At 54.2% G+C, this 27,774-nt stretch overlaps 2 protein-coding genes and 1 non-coding gene across 3 annotated transcripts; 2 read left to right on the forward strand and 1 right to left on the reverse strand.

Annotated features, from left to right (window-relative positions):
- Positions 1-1,543: 1,543 nt before the first annotated feature.
- KASH5 (KASH domain containing 5) lies at positions 1,544-22,915 on the forward strand. The gene is given in 19 exon segments (XM_068992945.1): positions 1,544-1,586; positions 4,849-4,953; positions 5,373-5,559; positions 6,004-6,068; positions 7,247-7,313; positions 7,566-7,727; positions 8,009-8,126; positions 8,460-8,510; positions 14,477-14,554; positions 14,821-14,877; positions 15,348-15,407; positions 16,145-16,209; positions 16,376-16,463; positions 16,728-16,850; positions 19,111-19,181; positions 20,923-20,968; positions 22,430-22,494; positions 22,561-22,668; positions 22,777-22,915. Coding segments are annotated over 19 exon segments (1,698 nt in total).
- Positions 22,916-26,268: 3,353 nt separating this feature from the next.
- LOC138097275 (U6 spliceosomal RNA) lies at positions 26,269-26,373 on the forward strand. The gene has a single exon (XR_011146475.1). It is a non-coding gene; the product is annotated as a U6 spliceosomal RNA (small nuclear RNA).
- A 525-nt stretch (positions 26,374-26,898) lies between these two features.
- PTH2 (parathyroid hormone 2) lies at positions 26,899-27,696 on the reverse strand. Its single transcript, XM_068991675.1, has 2 exons — positions 27,575-27,696; positions 26,899-27,073 (listed from the first exon to the last, which is right to left on the reverse strand). Exons 1-2 carry the CDS (start codon positions 27,694-27,696, stop codon positions 26,899-26,901), a joined length of 297 nt encoding a protein of 98 aa, XP_068847776.1.
- Positions 27,697-27,774: the final 78 nt, after the last annotated feature.

Here is a 27,774-nt window from a genome sequence, read left to right on the forward strand (position 1 = left end):
CTGACAAACTTCCTCAGAGATCCTGTAAGGAGCCCTCCAGGAAATCTAGTAGATGACCCCTGAAATCCTGTCAGAATCTTCTAGAAATACTGTCAGACTTCTCCCTAAGAGAGTGTCTGCTGCTGCTACTGCTAAGTCGCTTCAGTCGTGTCCGACTCTGTGCGACCCCATAGACAGCAGCCCACCGGGCTCCCCCATCCCTGGGATTCTCTAGGCAAGAATACTGGAGTGGTTTGCCATTTCCTTCTCCAGTGCATGAAAGTGAAAAGTCAAAGTGAAGTCGCTCAGTTGTATCCGACTCTTAGCGACCCCATGGACTGCAGCCTACCAGGCTCCTCTGTCCATGGGATTTTCCAGGCAAGAGTACTGGAGTGAGGTGCCATTGCCTTCTCCAAGAGAGTGTCAGAGCCTCTAACTGCTCCCAAGACTCAGGGGAGGCTCCCCAGAGGAGCTGGGAGCCTGGGCCTGGGAGAACCAGGAAAGATGCTGAGTTCCCCTGGGCCGTGAGGGACCTGGAGGTTGGCCAGGGTAGAGAAAAATGACAAGAAGCCAGGAGTTGCAGGAACCATTCTGTGCCACACCAGCCCAAAAGGCTGGGTAGTTAGTCATGAGGTTACTAGGGAACCATGGGAGGGCTGGAAACAGGAGAAAGACGGGGTTCAAACTCAAGCAGGAGGCCAACAGTTCCAAATACAGGCTGATGGGCGAGATTGTAAGTAGCCCAGGGCAGTGTGGGAACCCAGGGACATCACCTAGCCCAGAAACAGTTTCTAGAGGAGGGGACGTGAGAGCTGAGACAGGAAAGGCAAGCAAGAAGGATGTCCCAGGCAGAGAGCGCGAGGTGGGAAGAGCCGGCCCAGTTTGGTCCACAGCACAGGGTTCAGGGTTGCAAGTGGGTTTGAGGGTGGGGGAGGCAGGTAGGATCAGGCCAAGCCGGGCCTTCAATATCAAGTCCAAGGTCTAGGCTCTGTCCCTGGGGTGCTTGGGAGCCATGGAACAACACTGTGCGGGGGATGGGCAGGTCAGCGCTTGTGAGGATGGACTGGAGCTGGAGACTGGAGGCAGGAGGCTAAGGAAGAGGCTGGGCCAAGGAGCCAGGAGGTTGAGACCTGACTGAAGCTGTAGGGGAGAGGAGGGGACAAGGGAGAATCATAGAGCAGGAGGGACAGGGCTGGGGAACTTGACAAACTGGGGAGGAGGGGTGGCAGGAGAGAATGACCCCCCACCCACCAGCCCCCCTTTGATCTCTGCCACCCACTCCTTAGGCCCCCATTTTCCCAGCCCACGTCTCCAATCCATAAAACAGGTCTGAGCGAAAGCTGCTCTGGTCGAGACGGGTGGGCAAACAGGTTCTGAGAACCCAGAACAGCCTGGGGCATAGGAGGGGCAGGGCGGGTCCCCACCCTCAGGAGGCTGGTTGAGGAGGCCATTCCCGTTTGTCCTTCTAGGAGCTTGGGGAGCAGCCAGTCCCTTTTTGGTCCCTTCCAGTGACGGAGGGGAGCTGTTAGCTTCTCCACCAGCTGCAGAGCAGCGAAGGTGGTCCATGGACATGCCAGAGGACCAGGCAGGTGGCTCCACTGCAAAAAGTAAGTGACTGGGTCCCTGTTTGTCCCCATGGGAGGGTGGGGAAGGAGCAGTGGGTAAACAGGGCACCAGGTTGTGACTCAGGAACTTGGAAGAGCTGGCTTGCGGTGGCTGAGCCTCCACTTTGAGGCAGGGTGGGATGCAGAGAACGATCCTTGATGAAGTGCCTGCTGTGTGCCCACCTGTCTGGACACCTTATTTGTTCTGGGGAGGCCAAGCTGCAGGAATAGAAACCTCTGTATGCGTGTGTCCCCTGCCTGCAGCACCCCCTCCAGTGACCTACAGACTCACCATCACTTCGTGCAGATCTCTGCTTTCTGTAAAGGAGCTGCCGTGTTACTCTCTCTCCCCTTTCCTTCTTTTCTTTTCTTCGGAGGACTGACATCTCTTCATCTGTTTAGACTCTGTCTCTCCGACTAGAACATGAGTTCCACAGGGCAGGGTCAGTTTTATTCACTCTGGTATACCCAGTCCCTGGAGCAGCATTGGCCAACATGCAAACTATATATATATATTATATATATATATATATACACACACACACGTAATTTTAAGTTTTGTTAGTAGCCACATTGAATTAAAAAGAAAAACAGACAAAACGGATGGCAATCATAGTATTACTGAACCTAATACATCTAAAACAGTGTCCTTTCAGCATACAATCAATGTAAAAATGTACTGAAGTTATTCTCTTTTTTTATAAGTTTTCAGCATCTGGCATGTACTTTACACTGACATGAGTGTGTGCATGCTTAGTCACTTCAGTCGTGTCTAACTCTTTGCAGCCCTATGGACTGTAGCCCGTCAGGCTCTTCTGTCCATGGGATTCTCCAGACTAGAATACTGTAGTGGGTTGCCATGGCCCCCTCCAGGGGATCTTCCTGACCCAGGAATCGAACCCACATCTCCAGTGTCCCCTGCATTGCAGGCGGATTCTTTACCCACTGAGCCACCTGGGAAGCCACTTTATACCAATAGAGTATCTCATCTCACTCTCACCACTGTTCAGGTCTCAAGAATCACTGTGGCCGTCGGCCGTCCTGCTGATCATGCTGCTCGGGAGCAATACCTGACATATAATAGGAACCCAGTTACTAACTTTTGAATGATTAGCTGGACACAGACCAAATGGGTGTGAAAGTAGCTTCAGGAGGAAGATGTTGGGTTGTCCTTTCTGAAACTCATCTACTAAACAGTGAGAGAGCCAAGGGAGACTCCCACCCTAGAGGAGAGACAGGGCCCTTTTCTTAGAGGCTCCTAGCATCTGGCCTTAAAGCCGGTGTCTTCTCTCTGGCCTCAGGAGACTTGTCAGATAGGAAGGCAGGAGGCAGACACCTGGGCAGGCTGATCAAGTGACCAGCATCTGAACGTGTAAACTTCATGTGCACCAGCAGAGGGCGTGCGGCCGCCAAGGAACTTGTGGCCGCGGGCTGAGCCAGCTTTGGGAGACTCCCAGAGAAAAGGGAGGGACACACCCAGGAGAGATGGAGACTGAGGAAAGCAGGAGGTGGAAAGAGAGAGAGAGTGACAGTGGAGGAAGGAGAGAGAAGACTTGGAGAGTCGCTGAGTTATGGGAGAAGCAGCACAGAGACGAGAAGATGGGGGTGGAGGACTTGGAGACAGGCAGGTGGGACCTGAGGGCCAAAGAGATAGGGAGGAGAGTGGAAAGAGTCGGAGACAAAACTGGAGAAAGGACAGGACAGACAGCGAGGCAGAGACACTGAGGAAGGAAAGAGAACAGGAGAGAAGCAGAGTGACTTCTTCCTGAGGGGCCCCGGGAGGCTGAGGGTCGCATCTGCACTGTAGATCCATGCAGCTCCTCAGATCCCACGACATCTGGAGCCAGGCAGTCCTGGGTGACCTCACTGGGCCGCAGGGTCCTCCTGTATAATGTAGGGGGGCACCACGTCTCCCCTAACTGTAGGTCTTGCTCCCTTTCCTTAGAAGCTGAAGTTCAAACCCCAAGGGGCTAAATTTTTAGCTCAGTACAGAGAACCCTTGAAGAGTTAGTGCGATGAGAAATGGCAATCAGATGTTGAACATGTGACCTTGGGCAAGTTTCCCACTTGTCTGTGCCTAAGTATCCTGGTTTGTAATCATAGCAGCCACTGTGGTTCATGTCAAATGCTCAGAAGAGGCGTGGCTCCTAGTAAATGCTGAATAAATGTTCAGTTTTATTATCGAGCTTCCAGATTTTATTAATATCTCCTCTCTAGGAGGGAAGTAACCCCCACTCACCCACCCACGCATTTTCCATAGGAAGAAACTGAGGCTTAGAGAGACTGAGTCCCTTGCCCAGGTTGCACTTGAGTCTGCCAGACCTTGCAGCCTGCACTCTGCTATACCCATCTGTTCAGGGGCAGGGCAGGGAGCTTCAGCAGTCACTTCCAGTCCCTGGAAAGATCCAGTGGGTCCAGGGGTAGAGAATGTATAGGCTCCTTCTATATCTTGGAGCATTTTTTGAGTGCTGCTTTGTGTGGGCACAGTGGATACAGCAGCAGACAGACCCCAGGATGTTCACATTGTGCGGAGGTGGGAAGCAGGAAGTGCTCTTCACTTACACAGACCTCACCCTCCCAGCCCCAGGGAGGGGGAGGATCACTCTATCCACCCATTTTACTGGTGGGAAAACTGAGGCTCCAAAAGGCAAAGAGACTTGCCCACAGTCCTGCAGCTGGAACTCTGAGGTCGGAACCGCACCACCACTCACCCTGGCTGGATTGTCCCATCCCCCTTTGTTTCAGGCCCCAGCCCGTGGGCGCTGATGATGCCAGCCAGCCTCAGGGATGTGGGGAGGAGAGACCCAGCCCTGAGGCAGGCTGAGAGACCGGAGATGCTGAGGGCAGGCGGGATCGATCCAGGCTGCCCGCGCGGTATTGGATTGTTCCTGGCTCCTGGGCCCTCTTCACCCTCCGCTTCTCCCAGAATCCTCTCTTCTTCATCCTCCTCTGTCCCTCGCCCCCTCTAAGCCAGGGAAGAGAGGGGAAAAGGCTATAAGAGGGTTTGTTCAGTATTGTGGGCTCCTGAGCCGATTGGACACAAGGGATTAGACAGCAGGGGGCACTTCCTGGTCTGAAGGATGAGGGGGGGCTCACATTCCCAAATCAGGGGATGGGGAAGGTGACTCAAAGACCCTCACCTTGTGGCCCCCACCAGCCCAAACCCCAGGCAGCTTGGAATGAATTCCCTTCCCTCTGCAGGAGCCCCTCTTTGTTCTTCATCGTCCCCCTCCCCACAGATGGGCTGGCCCTCTTGTCTCCTCAGTGTACCTCTGGGACCAGGCAGAGGACGGGAGCCTGGGGACACTGCTCAGCCTAGAGGAGCAAATACTCAACTCCACGTTCGAAGCTTGTGACCCCCAGAGAACAGGTCAGAGAGTCAAGGAATAATAAGGAAAGAAGCTGGGGGGCTGAGAACTGGGGGGCCACAGACAGAGGGATGGGCTGGGATGATGTGGTTGACTGGGAAGCTTCAGGAAGGAAATGGATAGGGGATGGTGAGGGGAGGAAACCTGGGGGAGGAGGGTAAGCAGAGGAAGGCGGGGCTTTGGAGCCTGGGGGAGGGGGAAAGGGCAGCCACTGTGGGCCTAGTGGGGCTCAGCTGGTCCTCTTTGGTCCAGCTCTGAGGTGCAGATGACTGGGCCCTGTTTCCAGGTGAAAACGTTGACTCGGGGGAAGAAGAAGGAGTTGCCCAAAGGCCACAGTGCAGGGGTGCCACCAGCCCAGCCCGTGGTCCCCACCCCTCCCCTTCTCCTGACCCAGCCTCCCTCACAGCCTCTCTGTCCCCAGGCACTGTGGCTGTGACCCATCTGCTAGCCTACCTGGAGGCCGTGACTGGACAGGGTCCCCAGGATGCTCGCCTCCAAACACTGGCCTGCAGCCTGGACCCCAATGGGGAGGGCCCTCAGGCCACCGTGGACTTGGACACCTTCCTGGTGGTCATGCGGGACTGGATCACTGCCTGTCAGCTGGATGGGTGGGACCCTGCACCTCCATCCCCCACCCCAGCCCCCTCCGAAAACCTTTCTTAAGACCTAAGCTCATACCTGCTTACTGCAGCCAGCACGCTTTGGGCACAGGGACCTGCTGTGGTTGGAAGGAGGCTGAGAGGAGAGGAGAGGAGAGATGAGGTTGGGGTGAGGGGAGGGTCTGAGGGCAGAAATGAAAGGGGCTGGAGAGAGGAGAAGGGGGATGTTGAGAGGCTGACAGAGGCCCCTCCCCACCCCTCCAAGCACAGGCTTTGCCCCTCCTGCTTTTCCATCTGGCCCCAGGCGCTTGCCATCTGGCCTCACCTTCCTCCCCACGGTGCTTGCTCTCACCTGACCTGGCCCCCTCCCATCACCCGCAACCCCCTGTCGGAGGCTGGTCAGGATTGGGGGGGTTGGCTGCAGGGGCCCTAAGCCTCATCCCTTTGATACAGGGGATTAGAGCTGGAAGAGGAGACGGCCTTCGAGGGAGCCCTGACCTCCCAGCAACTGCCATCTGGTGAGATCGCTATATATAGAATGAAGCAGGCAGGCCCAGGGTGAGACAGTGGGGGGGACTTCCCATGGGGGCAGAGCAGGGGATAGGGCCGGACCCCAGAGACATTTGTTCTAACCTAGCTTTCTAGGCACCTCCATGACTGCCTCCCCACATGCCCTGAGCTTTGGGGTTTGCTTTTTTTCCCCTCAACGGTTGTTTTCAGCTCCTCCTCCTGACACCAGCCGCATCACGGAGGTCTCTCCCACCTCTTACCATCATCACCCTTCCCTGCACTCTGCTTCCTGCATCCTCTGTCCCTTTGGTCTTGCCCCACCTCCCGCCTGGCCTGGGCTCAGGCTGTTTTCTCAGCCTAAACTTTCCATGTCTTCCCTCCTCCTTCACTCGGGGTAGGGAAGCCCTGGTGGGGAAAGCCTGGGATGCTGCAAGTGAAGGTCCCTTTCTCTCCAGCATCCTCAGCACAGTTCTGCATCCCTTCCCTGTAGAAATCTGATGATGACTCGTTACCTGCCCTCTTGTTTTGTCAGTTGGTTTGCTCACCATTCTACCCCAAAGCCTTCAACACAGAAGGCGCTCCATAAAAAAGTGCTGGTGTTACTGGTGTTATGTTTCTCCAGACTTATAAAAACAAAAACCGAAAAATAGAGCTTTCTTAACATTTTCTTGAACCTCCTCCGATCTGGCTTGGGGGCAGTCAGGGGAGGGTTGTGAGAAGGGGAGGAGATGTTAGCTCTAGGGGAGGAAAGACCCCTTTGGCGCCGAATGGGGAAAGGACAGGAGGGAGAGTCTGGAGGCCAGGGTGGAGGCTGCGGTGAGGGTCCAGGGGGAGAAGGCGAGAGGCCTGAGGCAGGAGGAGGGAGGGAGCTAGGACAGCCCAGGGGCTGGGTGAGTAAGTGGGGGAACTGAGAGGAGAGACAAGGTTCAGGGCAGCTGGAATGCTGCCCAGGGTCAGGGTCGGGCGTGATGAATGTAGGGTAGTTGGGCCCCACGGGGAAATCTAGCCTGAGCTCAAGGTGCCCATGAACAAGAGGCTTTCTGGATGCCAGATGCAGCCCTAGGAGCAGGTGGGATCACCCAGAGTGAACCCAAGGGTGGGAGCCAAAGGAGGACCAAGGCTGGAGTCCAGGGGTTGCCAACATCTTGGGTCACCTGGGAGCCCACCACCCTCTGTCTCCCTCCAGGACGCCCAGAAGTTGAGGATCCGGCCAATCTGGAGAGCTTTGGAGGCGAAGACCCCAGACCTGAGTTGTACCTATCCTCAGCCTCTCCCTGCCCTCCCCCGCCCACGCCCTCCAGCGGCCTAGGGCCCGGGGCTGGCCTAGGGCCTAGGGTCTTCCTGGGAGCGGATGAGGGGAGCAGGCTGGGCTGACAGCTCAGGGAGGACAGGGCTGTCTCCTGTTTGTCTGGAGGAGCCGCGTCTCCCCGCCACCGGCACCTGCCCAGCCTGGGGAATGGAGGCCAGGGCTGCGGACAGTGACCCTGCCCCTTCCCTGCCCCCAGGCCCGCCACCGCCGACCTGCTGAGCAGCCTGGAGGACTTGGAGCTCAGCAACCGCCGGCTGGCTGGGGAGAATGCCAAACTGCAGCGCAGTGTGGAGACAGCCGAGGAGGGGTCCGCACGCCTCGGGGAGGAGATCTCAGCCCTGCGCAAGCAGCTCCGCAGGTAGGCTGGGCCCCGCGTCCACCCTCCTGCACCCTCCACGTCCCACCTGCCCACAGGCCCAGGTTCCCTCGCACTTTCTTGGTATTTGAGGTGGAAACTGGGTCTCTGTCGCCCACTCTGTGTCTTTCCTCCTTTTCTCACTGGGTCTCTGTGCCCGTCTCTGTAGGTCTCTGTCCCCCCCCCTCCAGGGCTCTGAGATTTCTCTGTTGCTCTGAGGGGATCTACCTCTGTGACCTCTGTCTTCCTCTCTCTCCTGTGGCCCACCTCCCCGCCCCCACCAGTACCCAGCAGGCTCTGCAGTTTGCCAGGGGCGTGGATGAGGAGCTGGAGGACCTGAAGACTCTGGCCAAGAGCCTGGAGGAACAGAACCGCAGCCTTCTGGCCCAGGCCCGGCACACGGTGGGTTTCGGGCAAGGGGTACAAAGTTGTTCTCTTCTTCCCACTTTCTTGGAGTCTGAGCAACAGAGCTTGACTACAGAATGGAAAAGGGCAAAGGTCACGCGGGGCTCCCTCAATCCCCTTCCTGCTCACCCCAGACTTTGAGTCAGATGCTTGCCATCCCTTTCATGACAAAGGGGGACAGCAGGAGCCAGCAGGGCTCCTCAGACCCGTGCCCCCAGCCCTGCTCCTCCATGACCCAACCTGTGTCATGTTCCCAGGGGTGGGAGAAGGGCAGCGTGGGGGCAGAGGGGCCCAAAAAGAAGCCTTTCTTCTCTCTCTGGGCTTGGTCAGGAGAAGGAGCAGCAGCGTCTGGTGGCCGAGATGGAGACTCTGCAGGAAGAGGTGAGCTGAGGCCCTCCCACCCCTTCCCCAGTCCTCAGGATCTGCCTGCCCACTGCGTCCACAAACACCCTTCAGTCTGGTGAAGGAGACCCCAGAATCACAGCAATGTGTGAACGTCCCTGAAGGTCACATGGCTGCGTGTGAGGGCTGCTACAGCCTAGAAGAGTGGGGCACGGGGCTGACTCCTGGTTTTGGTGAGGCTGCCGACATAAGCCTGGGCCAGTCTGCCTCTCTGTCTGCCTCAGTGTCCTCATCTGTGATAAAGGGCAAAATATCGGAATCTCCATGGTTGGATTGTGTGAAATTTAAACAAGGGGATTATTACAGCTCGAGGCACAAGGCAGGACACATGGGAAGAGCTCACTAGAAGCTAGCTGTTATTGTTCATGTATTAGTATTTTTTTATGTGGTAAGAAAACAGGCCTTACAGTCAGCCCTGATTCAAAGTCCATCCCTGCACAACAGGCAGCCTGTAGGCGGGTGACCTCCCCTTCCTGAACCATAGGTTTATTCTGTAAGAACAGGGGAGAAGGGTATCTGTTCATTAGGATTGTTGTGGGAATTAAATGGCTTCTGTTATCCCAGAACCTCGCACATAACATGAACAGGCCCAGTCCAGCCTCAGGTCAGATTCAAGCCTCATTCTATCCGAGACAGAAAACATTATCTCAGTTAATTCTGGGTCCACTCAGTCCTTTTAGGGGGAAATAAACCCCACACACAAGGCGGCATCTAAGCTGCTGGAGACCCACGCAGCGCCTCCGTGCTCCTCACTCAATGTCTGTTCTCTCTGCTGGTCACAAGACTGATGCTCTTTGTCCCATCTGGTCCTCAGCCTTAGTCACCACTGCATGCTGGCATCCACTGGGAGGCTGACATTGCCTTCTGGTCTCTGGATGTACCATCCTCACTGCATGTGATGGTGGTGGCCCTCCTTTGGACCCCACTACCCAGGAATACCCTGGGGGTTCTCCACACCCTTGTAGGGGCACAGAGGAGGTCTAACTGCCTTCCTGTGACTTTGTGGCTACAGGGGCCTCACTGGGCCATCTACGCTTTTAACTCCTCATACCACCACCTCTATTTCCTACTCACATATGTTTCTGGTTCACAGACTGAGCTGGGAAACACCTCTCTCAGATTCCAGATGTCCCAGACGTTCTGTGATTCAACTATATCCATCCTCCTCTCCAGCCCTCTAACCCGTCGCTTGGGGCTGGCCTGAAGGCATTTTCACTCTGTTTTTCTCTTCTTTGACTTGCCTGAACTCCCCAGCCCTGAGAATCTCTGCCCAGTCCAAGCAGTAACACTCATTCCGTCTGGTATCTGTTCATTAGTTACCCAAAATCTCTTTGGCCTATGTCTGTAGTATGGCTTTTACATTCAAACCAAAAAGTATTCCACTATTGTTCCTTGGCTCTTTCATGGAAGTTCTGTTAGGGCAGTGAGAATCTTGCTGCGGGACAGCTGCCATGGTGTGAAGCATGGGCTGCAGGCAGGATGTGACTGTTCTTTCCAGAACATTTCTTTTTTAAGAATAAGGAGAGGGACTTCCCTGGCAGTCCAGTGGTTAAGACTATCCACTTCTAATTCAGGGGACACAGTTTCAATCCCTGGTCAGGGCACTAAGATCCCACAAAAAACTTGAAAATTAAAAAAAAAAAAAAGAAACTTTCCCTGAAGCCCCATGACGGGACCTCCCTCATATCTCATTGGCCAAGAAGACATTAAATGATTATAGCCAAACTATTCCCTGGCGTGGGTAAAACAGCCACTGATAGGTCTGGACTACTTTCAGCTCCAGGGAAGAAAACGCCAAAGAAATGGCAGCTTCAATATGAAGAACATTAACTAACAAGAGGTTTTGAAGGTTCTGGGCTTGTTTGTCTGCCTGTGGCCGTAGGATCCCAGATGGCTGCAACAGCTCCAGACGTCATGTTCTCACTCAAAGCAGGACAAAGAGGGACAAATGCTCCTCTCGTGGCTCTCTCTATTCATCAGAAGGAAAAATTTTTCCCGAAGCACCCCCATTCCACCCCTGCAGCAACAAACTTCTGTTACATCTCACTGGATCACTTGACAAGAGAGGCTGGGATAATATCTGACCTTCCTCGGCCTCTGCAGTGGGAGGCAAGCAAGTAAGAGGCGGTGAGAATGGCCTCTGGGTTAGCTGACCAACCGGGTGTCTGGAATCTGCTAAGATTTCCATCTTGATTCACCTCTAAGCCTGGGGCTGGAACCTCCTCTCCCCCACCCCCGTGGAGAGTGGACCCCCCAGGAAAGCAGGGCCAATGGTAGTCAGCGGTGGTCTCTCCTTCCAGCCCAGAAGGCCTGCTGCCAGATCAAGTGCTCTGAGCAGCGCCTGGGACATCCTAGGCGCTCGATAAATCAGCTATTCTTGGTTCCCTCCGCCTACCTTTCCCCTATGAGCAGCTGCCTACAGAGCATCTATAGATCAAGTTCTCAAGTTACAGCAGAATAATGCTGGAGTAAGGGACACTCAGACACTCAGCTTTCCTACAGACCCCACAGAGCGGGCGGGGCTCAGGTTACTGCAGAAGAAGGCAGAGCGGCTGAGTAACCAGGTTCCCTGCTGAGCGGCCCAGGATCCAGCCTGCAAATCCCAGCCAGGTGGACAGATGTTGACACAGCATTCCTGGCTCCGTCCTTCCTCCGCCCTTCACCTGTCAGCCCAGGCCCGCTGAGACACAGGGAGGAAGGGCAGCTGATGGAAGACTTGGAGCAGAGCTGCGTTGGAGTGAGGGAGGAGCTGGCCTTGATTTCCCCAGGGGCACCAGGAGGAGAGGTGTGGCCAAGGAAAGTTGACTGCCTCTGTGCTTCGAAATGCTTTCCTTATATAGAAACTCAGTGCAGGGTTTCCCCTGTGGTCCAGTGGTCAAGAGTCCACCTTGAAATGCAGAAGACACTGGTTCGATTCCTGGTCTGGGGAGATTCCACATGTCTCTGGGCAACTAAGCCCCTGCACCACGATGAGCCCACACTAGAGAGCCTGCAAGCTGCAACTACTGAGCCCACTTACTGCAACCACTGAAACCCCCACACCTAGAACCTGTGCTCCACAGCAAGAGAAGCCACTGCAATGAGAAACCCACACAGCACAGCTGGAGAAAGCCGGCATGCAGCAATGAAGACCCACTACAGCCAGAAAAATAAGTATTACAACAACAGCAACTCAGAGCAGCTTGCTAGGTTTTTGGTGCCTGGAAGCTCTAGGCCAGAACTTGGTCCATTTTATTCTCAGGTCCCATTTTTGGCTGGTGTGAGCTGCCCTCTGTTGGCCCCCTTGTTTTCCCAGATAACTGTCCTCTCCCTTGAGGACTCAGCCTCTGCACAACCTCCTTGAAAAGCTCCCAGAGGGTTTTTGCAGGGAGGTTGTGGGCTCCCACAAGGTCCAGGTCCTAGGCCTCATCAGAGTCTCACTCAGGCATTATTATCATATGCTTCTGTGTCAGTCTCCACCTCCAATGATGAGCAACTTGAGATGAGGGGTGAAGCTGGTTCCCCATTCTCACCCGAGCTCCAGAGGAGAGTGAGAGCTAAAAGTGCAGGATTTGGAATCAGACTTGAGCTTGACCTTATTCTCCATGTGAATTTGGTCAAGTTTCTTAGCCCCTACACTCCTTAATTTCTTCTGTAAAATAGGGGATGGTGACAGTGTAAACATGAATAGTTGGGACAGCCAGACTTTACATTCTTCCTGAAAGGCACAGATGATGCAGCTGTGCCATTGTTGTTGGCATTGTTATTGTTGTGCCATTGTTGTTTAACGATGTTGAACATCGTTGTTCAATTGCTAAGTCATGTCTGACTGCGACTACATTACTGCGTCACGCCAGGCTCCTCTGTCCTCCACTATTTCCCAGACTTCGCTCAGATTCACATGCATTGAGTCGGTGATGCTATCTAACCATCTCGTCCCCCGCCCCCGCTTCTCATTTTGCCTTCAATCTTTCCAAGCATCGGGGTTTTTTCCAGTGAGTGGGCTCTTTGCATCAAGTGGCCAAAGTATTGGAGGTTCAGCTTCAGCACCATTCCTTCCAATTAACGTTCAGGGTTGATTTCCTTCAGAATTGACTGTTTCGGTCTCCTTGCAGTCCAAGGGATTCTTGAGATCTCCAGCACCACAGCTCAAAAGCATCGATTCTTCAACACTCAGCCTTCTTTCTGGTCCAGCTCTCACATCTATATATGACTACTAGAAAAACCATAGCTTTGACTGACACAGATAGCAGAGCAGCACCCATGAAATCTTCCTGCCAAAATATTGAACAAAAATCTGAACAAGGCCCTGCATCTATCCATCAGTTTATAGAAAATAATGAGGCAGGAGGAACATGAAGAAGGTCCTGCACAGGAAACAAGAACACACTAAAGCAATTCTACAGGGAAAATAACCTGGTTTCTTCCACAAATGAAGGGCCTGGAAAAGTGCCCGGATTGGGAAGGTGGGGGAATCACTGCCGGGTGAAATGAGACATTTCAACCAAAAGCCATGGTGGATCTTGTTTGGATCCTCACTCAAACTAAGTGTGAAGAAAACATTTGTGAGACAACCAAACCCAAAAAAGAGCACTGGGTGTGCGATGATATGAAGGAGTTATTCTTAACTTTGTTGAGAGTGATCCTTGCATTGTGATCCTTTCTAAAGGAAAAGTCTTCAGGTAGCAAATACAATTGCTGGAGCAGTTACAGGTGAAATAATAAGCCTGGGGTTTGCTTTAAAATAATCTGGTTAAGCAAAGCAAACTCTTTGTGCATAGAGAAGAAACAAACAGGAAAAATGTATGTAATTACTGAAACTGGGTGACAAATAATGGGGGTTCATAATTTTTTTTGGCTGAGTCGAGCAGCTTGGGGGATCTTAGTTCCCTAACCAGGGGCTGAACCCCAGGCCTTTGCAGTGAAAGTGCAGTCTTAACCACTGGACCACTGGGGAATTTCTGGGTTCACCACACCATTAGCTTTATTTTTGTGGGTTAGAAATTTGTAATACAAAGTTTTAGAAATATCTTTTAAATATCACACCAAATTTTGGTATATGCCAGGCATTGTTCTAAATGTGTTTGTATTCATTAACATATATTAAACATGTATTTGCATGAATTCCCATCTATATAACCTGGGCAAAGTTGCTCAGTCTTTCTGTGAGTCAGTTATTTTTATCTTATTTTATTTTATCTATTTTGGCCACACCGCGCAGCTTGCAGGATCTCAGTTCCTGTACCAGGAACCCAAGCCACTGTAGTGGAAACACCAAATCCTAACCACTAGACCACCAGGGAACTCCCATCTTTATCTTTAAAAGAGGGCACAGAAGTAAGTGAACACTGGCAAGGTGCCCCGTGAATGTTAGCAGTAATTATTAGTTCATTTAACCCTCACATGCATCCCATCATAGCTCCATTTTTGCAGCCGTTTTTATTTTTTCATCTGCAAATCAGAGCTGAGATCCTATAGGATTGTTGGAGGGATTAAATGGGCTGAAACATTAGGAAGTGCTGAGCACGGGGAATAGGGGGACGGATAGAGGAAGAGATAGTTAGGGAGTTTGGGATGGATATGTACACACTGCTATATTTAAAATGGATAACCAACAAGGATCTACTATATAGCACATGGGACCCTGCTCAATGTTATGTGGCAGCCTGGATGGGAGTGGAGTTTGGGAGAGAATGGATGCATGTATATGGCTGTTCACCTGAAACTGTCCCAATGTTGTTAATTGGCTATACAATTAAATACAAAACAAAATAAAAAGTGAAAAAAAAAAGTCTTAGAAAGGCTGCCATTGAAGGATAATTAAAGCCACATCTAAAAGGCTCAGAAAAAAGAGAAAGAGTGCGCAGCATAAGGCCTGATGCACATCAGGTGCTCAGCACGTGTCTTCTCTGAATATTAACATGGCCATTTGCTGAAGTGATCGTGACCAGGGTCCCTTCTTCCAGAATGGGAAGCTCCTGGCTGAGCGGGATGGAGTGAAGAGGAGGAGTGAGGAGCTGGCCTCGGAGAAGGACATCTTGAAGGTGGCACCCCTCCCTAGTGCCTTGACGATTTCCTACCTCCCCGAGGCCCGTTTTTAGCCTCATCAGTTTCAGCCCCTTTGGTCTGGTGAGATCAGGGGCTTGACTCAAGCCCTGAGGTCCCCAGGGCCAGTGGGCAACTCACTGAAGTCCCCCTCGGGGTAGCTGACGTCCAGAGATGTGAAGGGAGGTTGAGGAGAGGAGCTCTAGAGAGCGGGATAGGCCGGGGAGGGCAGGCCAGACAGATGGACGGGCTCCTTCCTTGGCAGCGGCAGCTCTACGAGTATGAACACCTCATTTGCCAGCGAGACGCCATCCTCTCCGAGGTGAGTGGGCTGGAGGGAAATGTGCCTTCAATGTGTCTCCTGCCCCAAGTCTACAAAGGAACGTCCTCCTTGGCTCCAGGGCCTCCCAGGTGGCACTAGTGGTAAAGATCCCGCCTGCCAATACAGGAGACGTAAGAGACGCGGGTTCAGTCCCTGGGTTGGGAAGATCCTGTAGAGGAGCACATGGCAACCCACTCCAGTATTCTTGCCTGGAGAATCCTGTGGACAGAGGAGCCTGGGGGGCTACGGTCCACATGACTGAAGTGACTTAGCCATGCACGCATACTAGACTCTAATCCTTGAAGACTCAGCCCAGAGAGGTCAGAGGGTTTCCAGGGAAGCTGATGCTCTCTTCAGGTCTTGCTCTGCCCCCAGCCCATCGCACCCATCCAACCCCCCTTCCCCCCCAACCTGACCTCAGAGTTTTTGGTGGGTTGAGCCCAGCCTCAATCAGCTTTGGGCTTTCCCAGCGCATTCGCCACGCAGAGAGCCTGACCAAGACCTTGGAGGAGTACAGAGCCACAACCCAGGTAACCCCCTGGCCCGGCCACAGGCCCCGCTTCTGTTTTGCCGTCTCTGGGGTGTCCTGCCTCCTCCTATGTCTGATGATCTTTTTCCGAGTCTCGACCTCTTGTTTCTACCATCACTGCTGCTTGACTGTGTGCGTCTCTCCCTCTCCCTCTCTCTCTGCGTTTTCACTTTTCCTCTGTCCTTCCTCTCTGTATCTCCATCTCCCACCCACTTTGATTCTCTGTGGGTGATTTCTCACAGCGTCTGCCCTGCCCCTGTTTCTGTGTCCCTGCCTGGCTGGTTTCATTCTCTGCCGCTCTCTGGGTCAGTTCTCTGTCTCCTGGGGTGACTCCTCCCTCTGTCCCTTGTCTTCAGAGTCTCTTGCTCCCCATCTGTGTGTGATAGGGCTGTTCAGTTCAGTCGCTCAGTCACGTCTGAGTCTTTGCGACCCCACGAATCGCAGCATGCCAGGCCTCCTGTCCCCTTTGTGTGTCTCTCGTTTTCCCATATGTTTCCATCTCTGCTTTCCTTTTCTTAGTTTTCCTGACCGATAGGTTACGTTCTGGGTTCCTGTTGCTCTTTACCTGTCGTTGGCTTCCTAAGTTTCTGCTACTGTTTCTTCCCCTTCTCTCCTTGTCTGTATGTGTATAGAGGATCCCAAAGAAGTCAAAGGAGTGGACCTGGCCTTGGAAGAGGAGCCCAGTCTTGGGGCTGGGGAAAAGGCAGAGCCAAGGGTCCCTCACTCCTTCCTTTGCAGGAACTGAGGCTGGAAATCTCCCACCTGGAGGAGCAGCTGAGTCAGACCCAGGAGGGGCTGGATGAGTGAGTAGAACGACGGGGGAGGAGGAAGCAGGAGGGGAGCCCAAGGACAGGGAGCCCCCACCGTGGCGTCCAGCCCCAAGGTGGGCAGGGCAGTAGCCTCAGCATAGGCTGGCTGACAGGTAGTTGGGCATGGAGGCAGCCTTCCCCCTTCTGACTGTGTGGCCAGGTTATCCGAAGGGGCCCAGGTGAGGAGAGCAGACTGCACCAACCTGCTGCCACCGTCGCTGGGTGTGGAGATCCAGGCCACTCAGCAGGTGGGCCTGACACCCCCAGAACACCCTAAGCCACCACCAGCGGCAACTCTGACCCCGCCCTGACTCTCACCCCACTCCAGTCCTCCCAGGACCACCTCGGTCCTTAACCTCATCCCTATCCCAGTCCTTGGTCCAGGCACCAAACCCTTCCCGGTGCTGCCCTGCTGACCCCCAGGCACCCTCATATCACTCTCCCCACCCCCAACCTCATGCCTCAGCCCATCTCCATGCCACCCCTGACCTCTGCCTTCACTGGCCTCTCAGAAAAAAGAGGAGACACCCGTCGATTTCTCCAGCCCACTCTGTGGAGTGTGGCCGTGGGAGGAGGTGGTCAGTGAGGCGGATGGGGAGGATGAGCTTCCTCCTGAAACCCCCTCGGGGGGGCAGGTGAGCACAGGAGGGCCTTGAGACTGCTGGGTCCAGGGGCTGGGAGCGGGGCCTGGGACGCATTCACTGTTCCCCACCCCATAGGCAGGTGTGGACTGAGGGCCTGCTGGGTGCTGGCCTCAGAGCCCCTGGCCAGACAGGACACCACCCCTGCCCTCCAGGGACTGGCCTGCTGGTGTGGAAGAGAGCCAACCAAACATGCAGATTTCATGGGGGTGGGGGTGGTTTCAAAAACACTGTCCGGAATCACCTTATTTAAAATGTTGCAAGGTGGGAAGGGAGGAAGTGAATTGTTCTTCCTGATACCATGTAGGTACTTTAAGCATTTACCTTTTAAAAAAACCTTGAAGAAAAAACTTAACAAGCCCAGTATGTAATCCTGAATCCAACAATAGCCATCATCTGTAGTTACCTGAACAATATTTCAAACCTCATTTGAAACAATGAAGACAGCTCATATTCAGTGTTCACAGTTGAAAAGTGAGATTTGTAATCTGTTAGTGACTGGAGGATTTTTTTTTAAAGAAAATATTGCTAAAAGTTCTGTAAACAGTGCTTTATTGTCTTGAAAATCATACTGCTTCCTCGCTGCTCACCACCCTTGAAAGAGACAGTTTCTCTGTTCGCTTTTTCTCTGAATTGAGAGAATCTTCTGTTGGATTCCTCTCTGCCCTCTCCCACCGTCTCTGCGGGCTGTAGGCGCCCTCATCCCTCACCCTGTTATTCTTGGGAAACTGAGGCTCAGAGATCACACAGCTTGTGGGGAGCACAACTGCATCCCTCAGGGGAAGCATGCATTTTAAAAATTATATTTAATTTTGGCTGTGCTGGGCTTCACTGCCATGAGGGCTTTTCTCTAGCTGAGGCAAGTGGGGGGCTACTGCCTAGTTGCTGTGCGCGGGCTTCCATTGCAGTGGTCTCTCTTTTTGTGGAGCATGGGCTAGGGCAGGAAGGCTCTGGAGCACAGACTCAGTAGTTGCAGCACACGGGTTTAGTTGCTCCTCCGTATGTGGGGTCTTCCCGGATCTGGGATCAAACCCATGTTTCTTGCAATGACAGGCAGTCTTTCCTGCTGAGCCACCAAGGAAGCCCCACAAGTGTACATCAGAACTTCCACTGAGAGCGCTCAGACGCCTTCTGGAGGGGAAGACTGAGCCAGGCCTCTGCGTGCTGCCTGCACTGGGTCCTGGGGACCCCGTGGGGCTCAGGACCTGATAGATCATGAAAATGGGCCATCCCAATGCAGGATGATCTGTGTGCTAGGGGGTTGGGGGATGGGCCCTGGGGAAGCCCAGAGAAAGGGAGTACCTGTGTGGAATAGGACATATCACAGGGAAACTGACGCTTTGAGTTTATATTGAAGAAATAAGAGAGAGAAGTTAAGTGGTGTGAGAAAGGAGAGGTCTTCCAGGCAGTGGGAACAGTATGTGGAGAGGACATGGGAGCGTGAAACCGCATAACACGTTTGGAAGGTAGAGGGCAGTTGGGAGTGACTAGCCAGAGATGAGGTGAAGCCGGATCATGAAAGGAATTCCCTGCCAGTGAGGGTGAGAGGCTGTGCGTGGGGAGGGGCAGGTCAGCTCTGGATGTGCTGCACAGAAAGATCCCTCTGGGGCCACATGGGAGACTGGGAGGCCAGGGAGGAGGCTGGGGCAGTGGTCCAGAGTTAAGAGGATGAAGCTGGAGCCAGGCCAGGGCCTTGGGATAGAGAAAAAGTGACAGGCAGTGAGAATCAGGCAGGGGAGACAGAGCTGCCAACTCACCAACAGGGGGCTAAGAGCTCTGGGTTCTGGAAAAGGGGGTAGACAGGAAGACGCTGAACCTACCTTGTGACCCCCTAAGGTGAGCACCCTGAGGGATGGGGGTTGCTGCCCCGGAGGTAGTGGGTGCACAAGGGTAGAGCTCAGTGATGCATTTAGAAAGGTGTCTCGGTGGTGGCTGAGGCCACAGGCAAGGGTGGATGTCTTCAGAGAAAATGGAGGGGGACCTGCGTGCCCACAACTGGGAACCTGGGAGGAGAAGGGGTTGGAAGGGAAATGCTGAGCCTCTTTGGGGCCCAGATGAGTGTGAGAGGCTTGTGAGAGTGTGAGAAGTTCAGAGGGACCTGAATTCCTGGTCCCAAAGGAAACTTACTGGTCCACTTTCGGGCTTCTGCCCCTGGAGGGAAGGTAGAGCCACCCTTGAGGGGGAGCCCAGGAGAAGGGCCGGTTTTAGAAGTGGGTGGGGAAGCCCAGGATACCTAGGCTTTTCTTTCCCACAGAGAAACTCGCAGGAAGAGTCAGCGCAGCCTCAGGAAGGAAGGGAGGAGCCATCCACGAGGTAAGGAGATTGGTCCTCCCTGAGCCATCCCTCTGGCCCGGGGTGGCTCTGAGATGGCTGGAGTACAGGCCTGGAAGAGCCCCAGGGGAGGCTTATGCAAAGGCGTGACCTCTGGGCCCTCGCTCGCGCAGAGGCGATCCTGGGCCTGCGGACCAGAATGAATCAGACCAGCCTTACCCCCAGACCCTGGTAGTTCAGGAGGACATCTAGCCCCTGACCCCTCTTGCGGGGAAGACTTGAAAGAGGCCCTGCTTAGGGTCCTCTGGGAGTGGTATTCATATAGGAGACCCCTAGGCAAGAAGACAGCCGTCAGGCAGATGGGACAACTCACTCAGTCACTGTCACTGAACACACTTCTCTAAGGCTCCCAAGGAGCCCTGGTGCAAATGAGACCCAGATTGTGCCCCAGCAGAGCACTCAGACAGCTGGGATACCCTGGGGTCTCTGTGATCACACAGCCTGGGTTCAGATCCCCGCTTAATTACTCTGTGATGGGATGGGGCAATCCCGTGCCCTGTGACTGTTAATCAACTATTACAAGGCTTATGTGCAGCTTCCAAAGATAGGGAAAGCACCGGATGTCTGGGCCCACCCTCCTCCACGGGGCCTCCGCCTCCCTGCAGGGCCTCTCTCTCCCTCCTCCCCTCTTTCAGGCTCCTGGCTGTGACAACTAATGAGGCTGCCTGCTACGGCCTCTAATTGGAGTTGTCTGAGAAAGCTGAGATTGGGCGGGATGGGGGGCCCCCGGCGCTGTAACCTCCCGGTGCGTCACCAGGGAATGGAAAGAAGACAGCGCTGAGCAGCAGCGGGGACCAGGGCTGGTGTAGAGGCTGGGCATCCCAGTCTCCCTGGGGCAGGGGAGAGCAGTATGGTCTACAGAGTGGGAAGCCGGGAGTGAGGGAAGTGGTGAGTCCTGTGGGGTCAGATACTGAGAGGGGCTGGGCCCCGCACCCCCACCCCACCGTAGAAATCCCAGGGGATCAGACAGCTGGTTATCTGACTGGACCAGAGGCTGGGGGCCTATGAGCCTGGGTGCCTTACTGAATCGGAGTTGAGGAAACAGCTGTATCCTGAGGGTGTTGGGTCTGAAACTGGTGGCTAAGGCTGGATCACTGGGTCCCTGGTCCCCAGTGAAGGTGGTGATGGGTGGTGCAGACATCTCAGCCTCCAAGGAACGTTGGGGCTGGGCAGCTTGTGTCTTGAGTCCCCAGAGAGGCGCCTGTTTCAGGGGCTCAGGGAGCTGTGACCACGGGGGCACAGAGGCTGGGGCTTGCACACCTAAGAGAAATGACTTAGGATGGGGGCGGGGTCCACAGAGTTGAGTTCTGGAGTCAGGGAAGCCTGAGCTGGAGTCCCAGTTCTCAAAGAAGACCCAATGAGACCCAGACTCCCTGAGCATGGCCCAACCCACCAGGCAGGAAGCTGGGGCAGGGGGCAGGGGGCAGGGTCTCAGAGATGTCTGAGACCCAGAAGCCTCTGATCACCTGGGGGACCTGCTGGGAAAGGAGCAGCTAAGAAAGCCAATAAGGTGGAGGGGCCCCTGACCCTTTAGGGGTCACACACAGACTCTCTGGGAAATTTGGTGAAAAAATACAGATGCTAACCTACACACAACAGTCTGCTTGCGGGTTTCCAGGGCACCCTCCAGGTCCATGTACGTGAAGACCTCCTGCTTTAAAGGTTCTGCCACAGCTGGTGAATGGGAGCCAGGCAGGGGAGACAGATGCTTGCAGTGACTTTCTTGTCGCCCCAGGTTGCCCAGAAGAGAGGAAGAGGACGAAGCGGAGATCCAGGTCATGGTAGGCAGTCCCCGGCACCATTCACTCCAGGCCCTCAGATGAGGCTTCTGTAGTCAAAGCTCCTCCCCAGTCCCTGCCCACACCCCCAAACAGACAGAAAAATCGTTTGGCCGAGAGTTAACAATCCCCTCGCTGTAGCTAATGAGAGCAGACAGTGCTGTAGAGGGAGGCTTCAGGCAAGTGGGCAGCTAGAATGTTCCCAGGGGACCCCCCCTACACACTGCACATGGGGCCGCAGCCTCTATGCCACAGACGTGGCTACACCCCAAGACTGCGGAAATGCGCACATATGTACGCCCACACTCCAGAAGAGCCAGACCTTCCCCAGCCAGCCCAGAACTCCTGGGGCACCGCATCTGTCATAGCTGCCCTGCCGGCACCACACACAGCAGCTCCTTTGCTCCTCAGAGCGGCAGGTGACAATCCTGGTTCTCAGGCAGAGGAAGCAGAGGAAGGAAACGTGGTGAGGTCAGAAGCCAGAAGGTGTGCCGGCTTCCGTTCTGGGCACCTGGGGTTCTTCAGGGTCCACGCTGACCAAGATGCTCTCCCTGGCCCACCTGTTTCCCACCACACCACACTCCCATCTGTGGAGACTGGGGCCCACCTCGGCTTCCTCACGGCTAGTGTGACGACGATCTTACCCAGCTCCCAGGGTGGGGATGAAAGTTAAGGATCGCATCATAAAGTGCTTGGCACAGAGCCGACGCACAGTAGGTGACAGTGGTGAAGACATTGGCTGAGACCGGGGTGTTGCTGGAACTCCTTGTTTATTGTTGTATTGTTATTGCCATAGTTGTCATCCACAGACCACAAGCAGGCCTGAGAAAGCCTGAGATCTGCAGAGGGGATACCCTTTCAGAAAGACACAGGGAAAAAGAAACACATGGGGGGTGACGTGGTAAAGTAAGGAGTATTGGGGGCTTTAATCTTAAAATACCTGCTGGGCCTGGTTCAGGGCAGGAAGATGGACCCAAGGAGTGTCCATGCTGTACTAGGCCCAGGCCAGGGCTGGGTTCCTGGAGGAGACAGAGTCTTTGACCTCAGGGGGCTTGGGTGCTTCCAGAATCAGACAGAAAGTGGAAATAATAATATTGAATAGCTCACATAGTCACTGGGTGCTGTCCACCAGGCGCTGTTCTAAGCCCACCTCCTGACAGTTTAGGTTTTGCCCACATTCTCTCATTCATTCTCCACTTCAGCCCTTTGAGGTGGGCGTTGTCATCACTGCTGTCTGGCAGATGGAGAAAGTGGGGCCTGACAGGTGGGGTGACGTGCAAGTGCCACGCGGCAGGAAACTGGCAGAGCTGGGAGCCCAGCGCAGCAGCGTGTGTTGGGGAGGCTCTCACACTGAACCACTGTGTCCTGCCCCCTTCCGTGTGCGCACTTCTGTCCAATGGGCTGACGGTAGCACCTCTCCTGGTTCAGCAAACCTGAGACCGTTTGTCCCCTTTGTCCTTCCAGGTGGACCTCCCCATCCATCCAGAAGACTCACACCCTGGAGACATCCTCGGAAACCCTCCTGAGAGGTAGCGGGACCCAGGGGCCGAGGGGAAGACCAACACCGTTGCCCTGCCTTCCTTTCTCCTTAGCAGCCCCTCAGAACCAGAGCTGCAGCAAGCCCTGGTGCCTGTGGTGAAGGAACTGGTCCCAGTCAGGAGGCCAGTCTGGGGCCAGCTCTGCCTGTGCCCTCTGCGCCTCCAGTGGCTCAGGTGCATACCACAGCATCTCCAGAAGGAGGGTGGTGGTCAGACGTCTGGACACCACGGGCTCCCCAGGGCGCTGCCGAGCACTGTGCCGCCTCCCCGCAGGGTCAGCCGGCACCTCCTGATCCCGGCGCCGCTCCTGGGCCTGCTGCTGCTGCTGCTCTCCGTCCTGCTGCTGGGCCAGTCCCCGCCCCCCACATGGCCCCACCTCCAGCTCTGCTACCTCCAGCCTCCTCCAGTGTGAGCCATGCCCCACCCCTGCAGAGCAGTGTCTAGTTCGGTGACTTCCTGGGGCTCTTTCTACTGTTATTCCCGTGGTTGTCCACTGTGACTTGGGATTTTCCTGCTGTCAGGGGCCCCAGATACAGTGCTCCAGAAGCCACACCTCTGTATTGGGTTTTTATGTGCAGTCTCTTGGGTTTTTAATGATAGCAAAATACTAGGGGTTATAGTGTCCTCACAAACCAAGTCTGAAGAAGGGCAGCTGTCAGCCCACAGCTCAGTCTCCACAGCATTGGGACAGAGTGCTGTAATTCTCTCTACCTCTCTTGGCCCTTCCTTTGTGCTCAGGAGATAACACTGTAGCTTCATAAGTGATGTCTGCAGGGAGAAGGGGACACACATCCCTTCCTTTTTATAAAGGAAAGCTATAGCCTTCCCAGAGCCAGCAGCAGACTCTGCCTTGTTGGTCAGAACTGTTCGCCATGACCACTCCTCGCTGTAAGGGCAGCTGGGAGACTCCTGGCAGAAAGAGGGAGAACGAGATGTGGGCTACCGCACGCAGACACACAGATGTCACCAACAGCCAGCAGGAAGGGATGTGCCGTTTGTTCATTCAGCTCATTCTTAGTGACCATCTATTTGCCATGGCTAGATCTTAGAAGACAGAAAACCAGACCCTCCAATGCCAGGCTGAAGAGTGTTGATTTTTCTCCTGAGGATGACAGGGGTTTGGGGATGTTTTGTTACTTGTTTTTGGTTATTTACTTTGTAATTAAGCTGTAACTGACATACAGTTATAAATGGACAAATCCCAAATATCAGCTGGCTACATTATTGTACATGTAAACACCCATGAAAGCAAAACCCAGGTCAGGAAAGAAAGCAGTTTCAGCACCACAGAGACTTCTTCAGGAGAGCTTTGAGCAAGGGAGGGACCATGGTAGAGGTGGCTTCAGGCTCTGTGAGAGCTGAGAAAAAGCACCTAACCCCCCTGGAAAGTTAGAGATTTCTTTCCAAATATGGGACAAATTTTGCATTTAGTCTTTAAAGATGGATAAGGTTGGTTATAGTGAGCAGAGGCAGCGAAAGGTATCCCAGGCAGAGGAAAAAATGAATGTATAATGACCAGGTGGATGGAAAACTTGTCTGTGTGCAGAAAGCCATAGAGACAGCACTATGTTGCTTGAATTTAAAAAAAAAATGAAGCCAGAGATGGATTTGATGCTTTAGAGTTGCAAGAAGTAAAATAGGTAGACAAGAATCCATTAAGCATTTTGAACACCAGCTTGAGCTGTACTGCCAATTGTTTGAGAAAGGGCTCTGATCAGAGAAGAGGCAGAATCAACTCTAGGTGGGAAAGGGACCGCCTGAGCCTGTACAGGGGATGGATAATGGAGTGAAGCTGGAGGCAGGAAGCAGGGAAAGATAGGAGGGCATGAGGCCTGAGCTGGGGTGGGTAAGTGGATGGAAAGAAGCGCAGGGCAGAGAGTGGTAGAGCAGGAAGGACCGTGCCAGGCCTGACAGGCAGTGAAGGGGGACAGCAAGGGCTGGCATGTGACCCAGTGACTGGTGGACAGTGGAGCCATTCCCAACGTGGGGACCCCATGCGAAGGAGAGGGTTTCGGGGAACACTGAGCTCATGTGGGGTGGAGTGTTCCAAGAAGGCTGGAGCCCTGAACCTTGAGCTCTTAGTCTGGAAATGCAGTCTGGGTATTACTAGCTATGATGGTGATTGAAGTGTGGAGATTGCCGAAATTTCCTGAGGAGAAGGGAGTAGTGTGAGAAGGGAAGAAGTTCCAGGCACCATTCTCTGAAAAGCATCAAATGCTAGGAAAGAGATCTGGGGAGGAGAAAGTACAGGAAGAGCATAGGCCAGGATCCAACAAGACACAATTACCAAGCCCTTCAGCAAACAGAAGATAAGCCTCCTCATGACATTTTAATTCTATTTCTCCATGAAAGTAGAGGAATGATCAGACTTCTGAAGTTGCACATATTTGGGTTCCAGTTATTCTTCTGTCCTATCCTAGCCCTGACAACCTGGGGAAATGACCTCAGTCTGCCAGAGTCTTTGTAAAATTTGGCCAACTCCTTGTATTTGTGACATGTGCATGCTCAGTCATGTCTGACTCTTTGCAACCCCATAGACTGTAGCATGCCAGGCTCATCTGTCCATGGAATATTCCAGGTGAGAACGCTGGAGTGGGTTGTCATTTCCTACTCCAGGGGATCTTCCCGACCCAGGGATCGACCCTGCGTCTCCCAGGTCTCCTGCGTTTACTGCATTGGCAGGCGGATTGTTTACCACTGAGCCACCAGGAATACAGTTATTCATTGCTTAGTATTTCTGAGTAACAGGGAAATAGCCCCACCCCACAGCCTAACGGCCAATTAGGGCGCGGTCCGCCTCTCGGAATGCAAATTACCGGAGAACTTGCCAATCACAAAGTGCCAGCCCCGCCCCCTTCTCCCACAATGACGTGCCCAGCTCCTCTTTTCTGAAGACCAATCAGAGCGCGGTCCGCGCGAATTGCCCCGGGAGCTGGACTCAGAACCCTCAACGTCCGGTTAGGGGAGTGGGTTGCCATGGTCACCAGTGAGGGGCAAGACAAGGGCCCGCGGAGCCTCCAGAGACAGACAAAAAAAGCGAGGGGAAGATTCTGATTAGCTGCTTCCTCGCTTCCTTCACGGGTGGGCCAGATGTTTCCCCGCCTCCGTCCCATGCCTCCTGGAGCCTGTCGCCTGTTTCCTTCCTCCTCTCTTCTCTCCTCCCGTCCCGACTGGCACCCGGATCTGGGAGTCGCGCAGTTAGAACACCACCCTGCAGAAACTGCTGCAGGCTGCTGCAAGAGGCCTTTTCTATTTTTTTGAGGGGGGTGGGGTTGCGCTCAGTGTTGCTTGCGGGATGTTTGTTCCCGACCAGGGACTGAACCCATCCCAGCAGTGAAAGCGTCGAGTCCTAACACTGTATCACCAGGGAATCCTCAGAAACCCTTTTATGATAATACATTTTGCTTCCAGAAGGGCACTACACTTAAGTCTTCTAACTGTATATCTGGTTTAAGTCTTACAATAGATGAGGAAAAGGGAGCTGAAAGGTTAGAGGCCCTTCCCAATACCACACAACTGGGTTTCGGGGAGCCTGGTTTTGAATAGCAAGTACATCTCCAGGGCCCCCACCCCATCCCACCGCCTCTGATCTTTCCACTATGCCCGAAGTAGAAGTCGGGAAGTGATGAGAGAGTGAGAAAAAAGAAATTCAGAGAAAATGAGAGCTGGGAGAAAGCGAATGAGACCAGTAGGAAGAAAGGGGGGAGGGGTGGGAAGAACACGAATAAGCCAGGCAGAGAAAAAGTGATTAAGAATTGAAGGAAGGTGTTCACTTCAGCAGCACATATACTAAAATTGAAATGATACAGAGAAGATTATCATGGCCCCTGCGCAAGGATGACACAAATTTGCCAAGCATTCCTTATTTTTCAGAAAAAGGAAGAGTTTTAGGCATAAAGAAGAATAAAGGAGACGAAGAATCCCCAGAGGGCCGGGAAGCCAGGAGGAAGGAAGAGAATTATAGAGACTCCGAGAGAGGAGGACAGATACCCAGTGAGCTATAGAGATGCAGAGAAGGGCCAGTGACCCAGAGGGGGACAGAGACCAGGGAGGTTACAGAGAGCGAGAGAAGGGGGGAGGATGGACTCAGGGTGGGTTGGGAGCAGGTATGCGAGTGGAGAGGGACAAAGGCACAGAGTGGGAGCAAGGGGCAGAGCTGGGGCCGTAGTGTAGAGGAGGTGGGGCAGAGGGGAGAAAGAATGAGTGGAGGGAAAGATGAGAACAGAGGGGACGAAGGGGCAGAGGTCAGCGTAGCGGACGCAGGGCCCGCCCCCTGCACATGTGCCCACACACACACACACACACCCCACCACCACCACACGCACACGAGGCGCAGGAAGGAGGCGCAGTCGGGAGGCACAGCAGGGTCTTTATTGAGGTGGGGCGGGCAGGCGCTCAGGGCGCGTCCAGCACCAGCAGCTTGTGCATGTACGAGTTCAGCCAGTGGCGGCGCTCGAGGGCGGCCAGCAGCCTCGCGCGCTCCCGGAAGGCCGCGTCGTCCGCCAGCGCCAGGCTCCGCCGCGACTGGGGGGTGGCCGGACCCGCCCGAGCCCCGCCGGGGGTGCGGAGTCTGACGGGAGATGGAAAGAGGCGGTTACCGTGGGTCCTGGCCCGCGGCCCGCCGCCTGTTCTCCCTGCGGTCTAACTCGAAGCCCTGTGACTGCACCAGCTGCGAAGGGACTCGGTCTCTGTCCCCGTCTCTTGCTCTGTGTGGGTCTTCGGCTCAGTTTTCACCAGGTTCCGAGCCTCCTGAGTACAGAGACCGAGTCTGATGCCCCTGTCCGGCCCCAGCGCTCGGCGCACGCGTGGCACACACCGCAGACCCAATAAACGTTGCTCAAGGAACAAACTCATTCCTGCTTCGACTCCTTTCAAGTCTCTCAAAGCCTTTCTCAGAATTCTTTTGTATCTCTTTGTTTTGCAGATTACCTACCTGTTAACCTCCCACCTCTGTCCTCCTCTCTGGGTCTCTATTTCCCCTTTCTGAGTCTTTGTTCCCCATTCTCTTTGGGTCTCTTTCCACCTATCCGAGTCCCCACCCTTCCCTGGGAGACTTGGATGTCCAGCTCACCTGAAGACCCCCGCGGGAGGTAGGGCGACTCCTGAGGCCGTGCGGTGGCCCCAGGACACGAGAAGCAGGAGCAGCAGCAGCAGCCGCACCCGGGGGCTCCTGGGTACCTGGCGGGCCTCCATCACCTGCGGGGAGACAAGAAGAGCTCAGTGATGCCCGCGTCTGGGCCCAGAAACCAGACCCCATCATCCACCCATCCA

The sequence above is a fragment of the Capricornis sumatraensis genome, chromosome 20 (genome assembly GCF_032405125.1).
Source record: "Capricornis sumatraensis isolate serow.1 chromosome 20, serow.2, whole genome shotgun sequence".
Lineage (NCBI taxonomy): Eukaryota > Metazoa > Chordata > Mammalia > Artiodactyla > Bovidae > Capricornis > Capricornis sumatraensis.

Coding starts and splice junctions, on each gene's coding strand:
- PTH2 (XM_068991675.1), bottom strand. CDS start 27,696: ATGGAGGCCCGCCAGGTACCCAGGAGCCCCCGGGTGCGGCTGCTGCTG. Junction 27,074..27,574: donor CCTCCCGCGGGGGTCTTCAG/GTGAGCTGGACA, acceptor ATCTCCCGTCAG/ACTCCGCACCCCCGGCGGGG.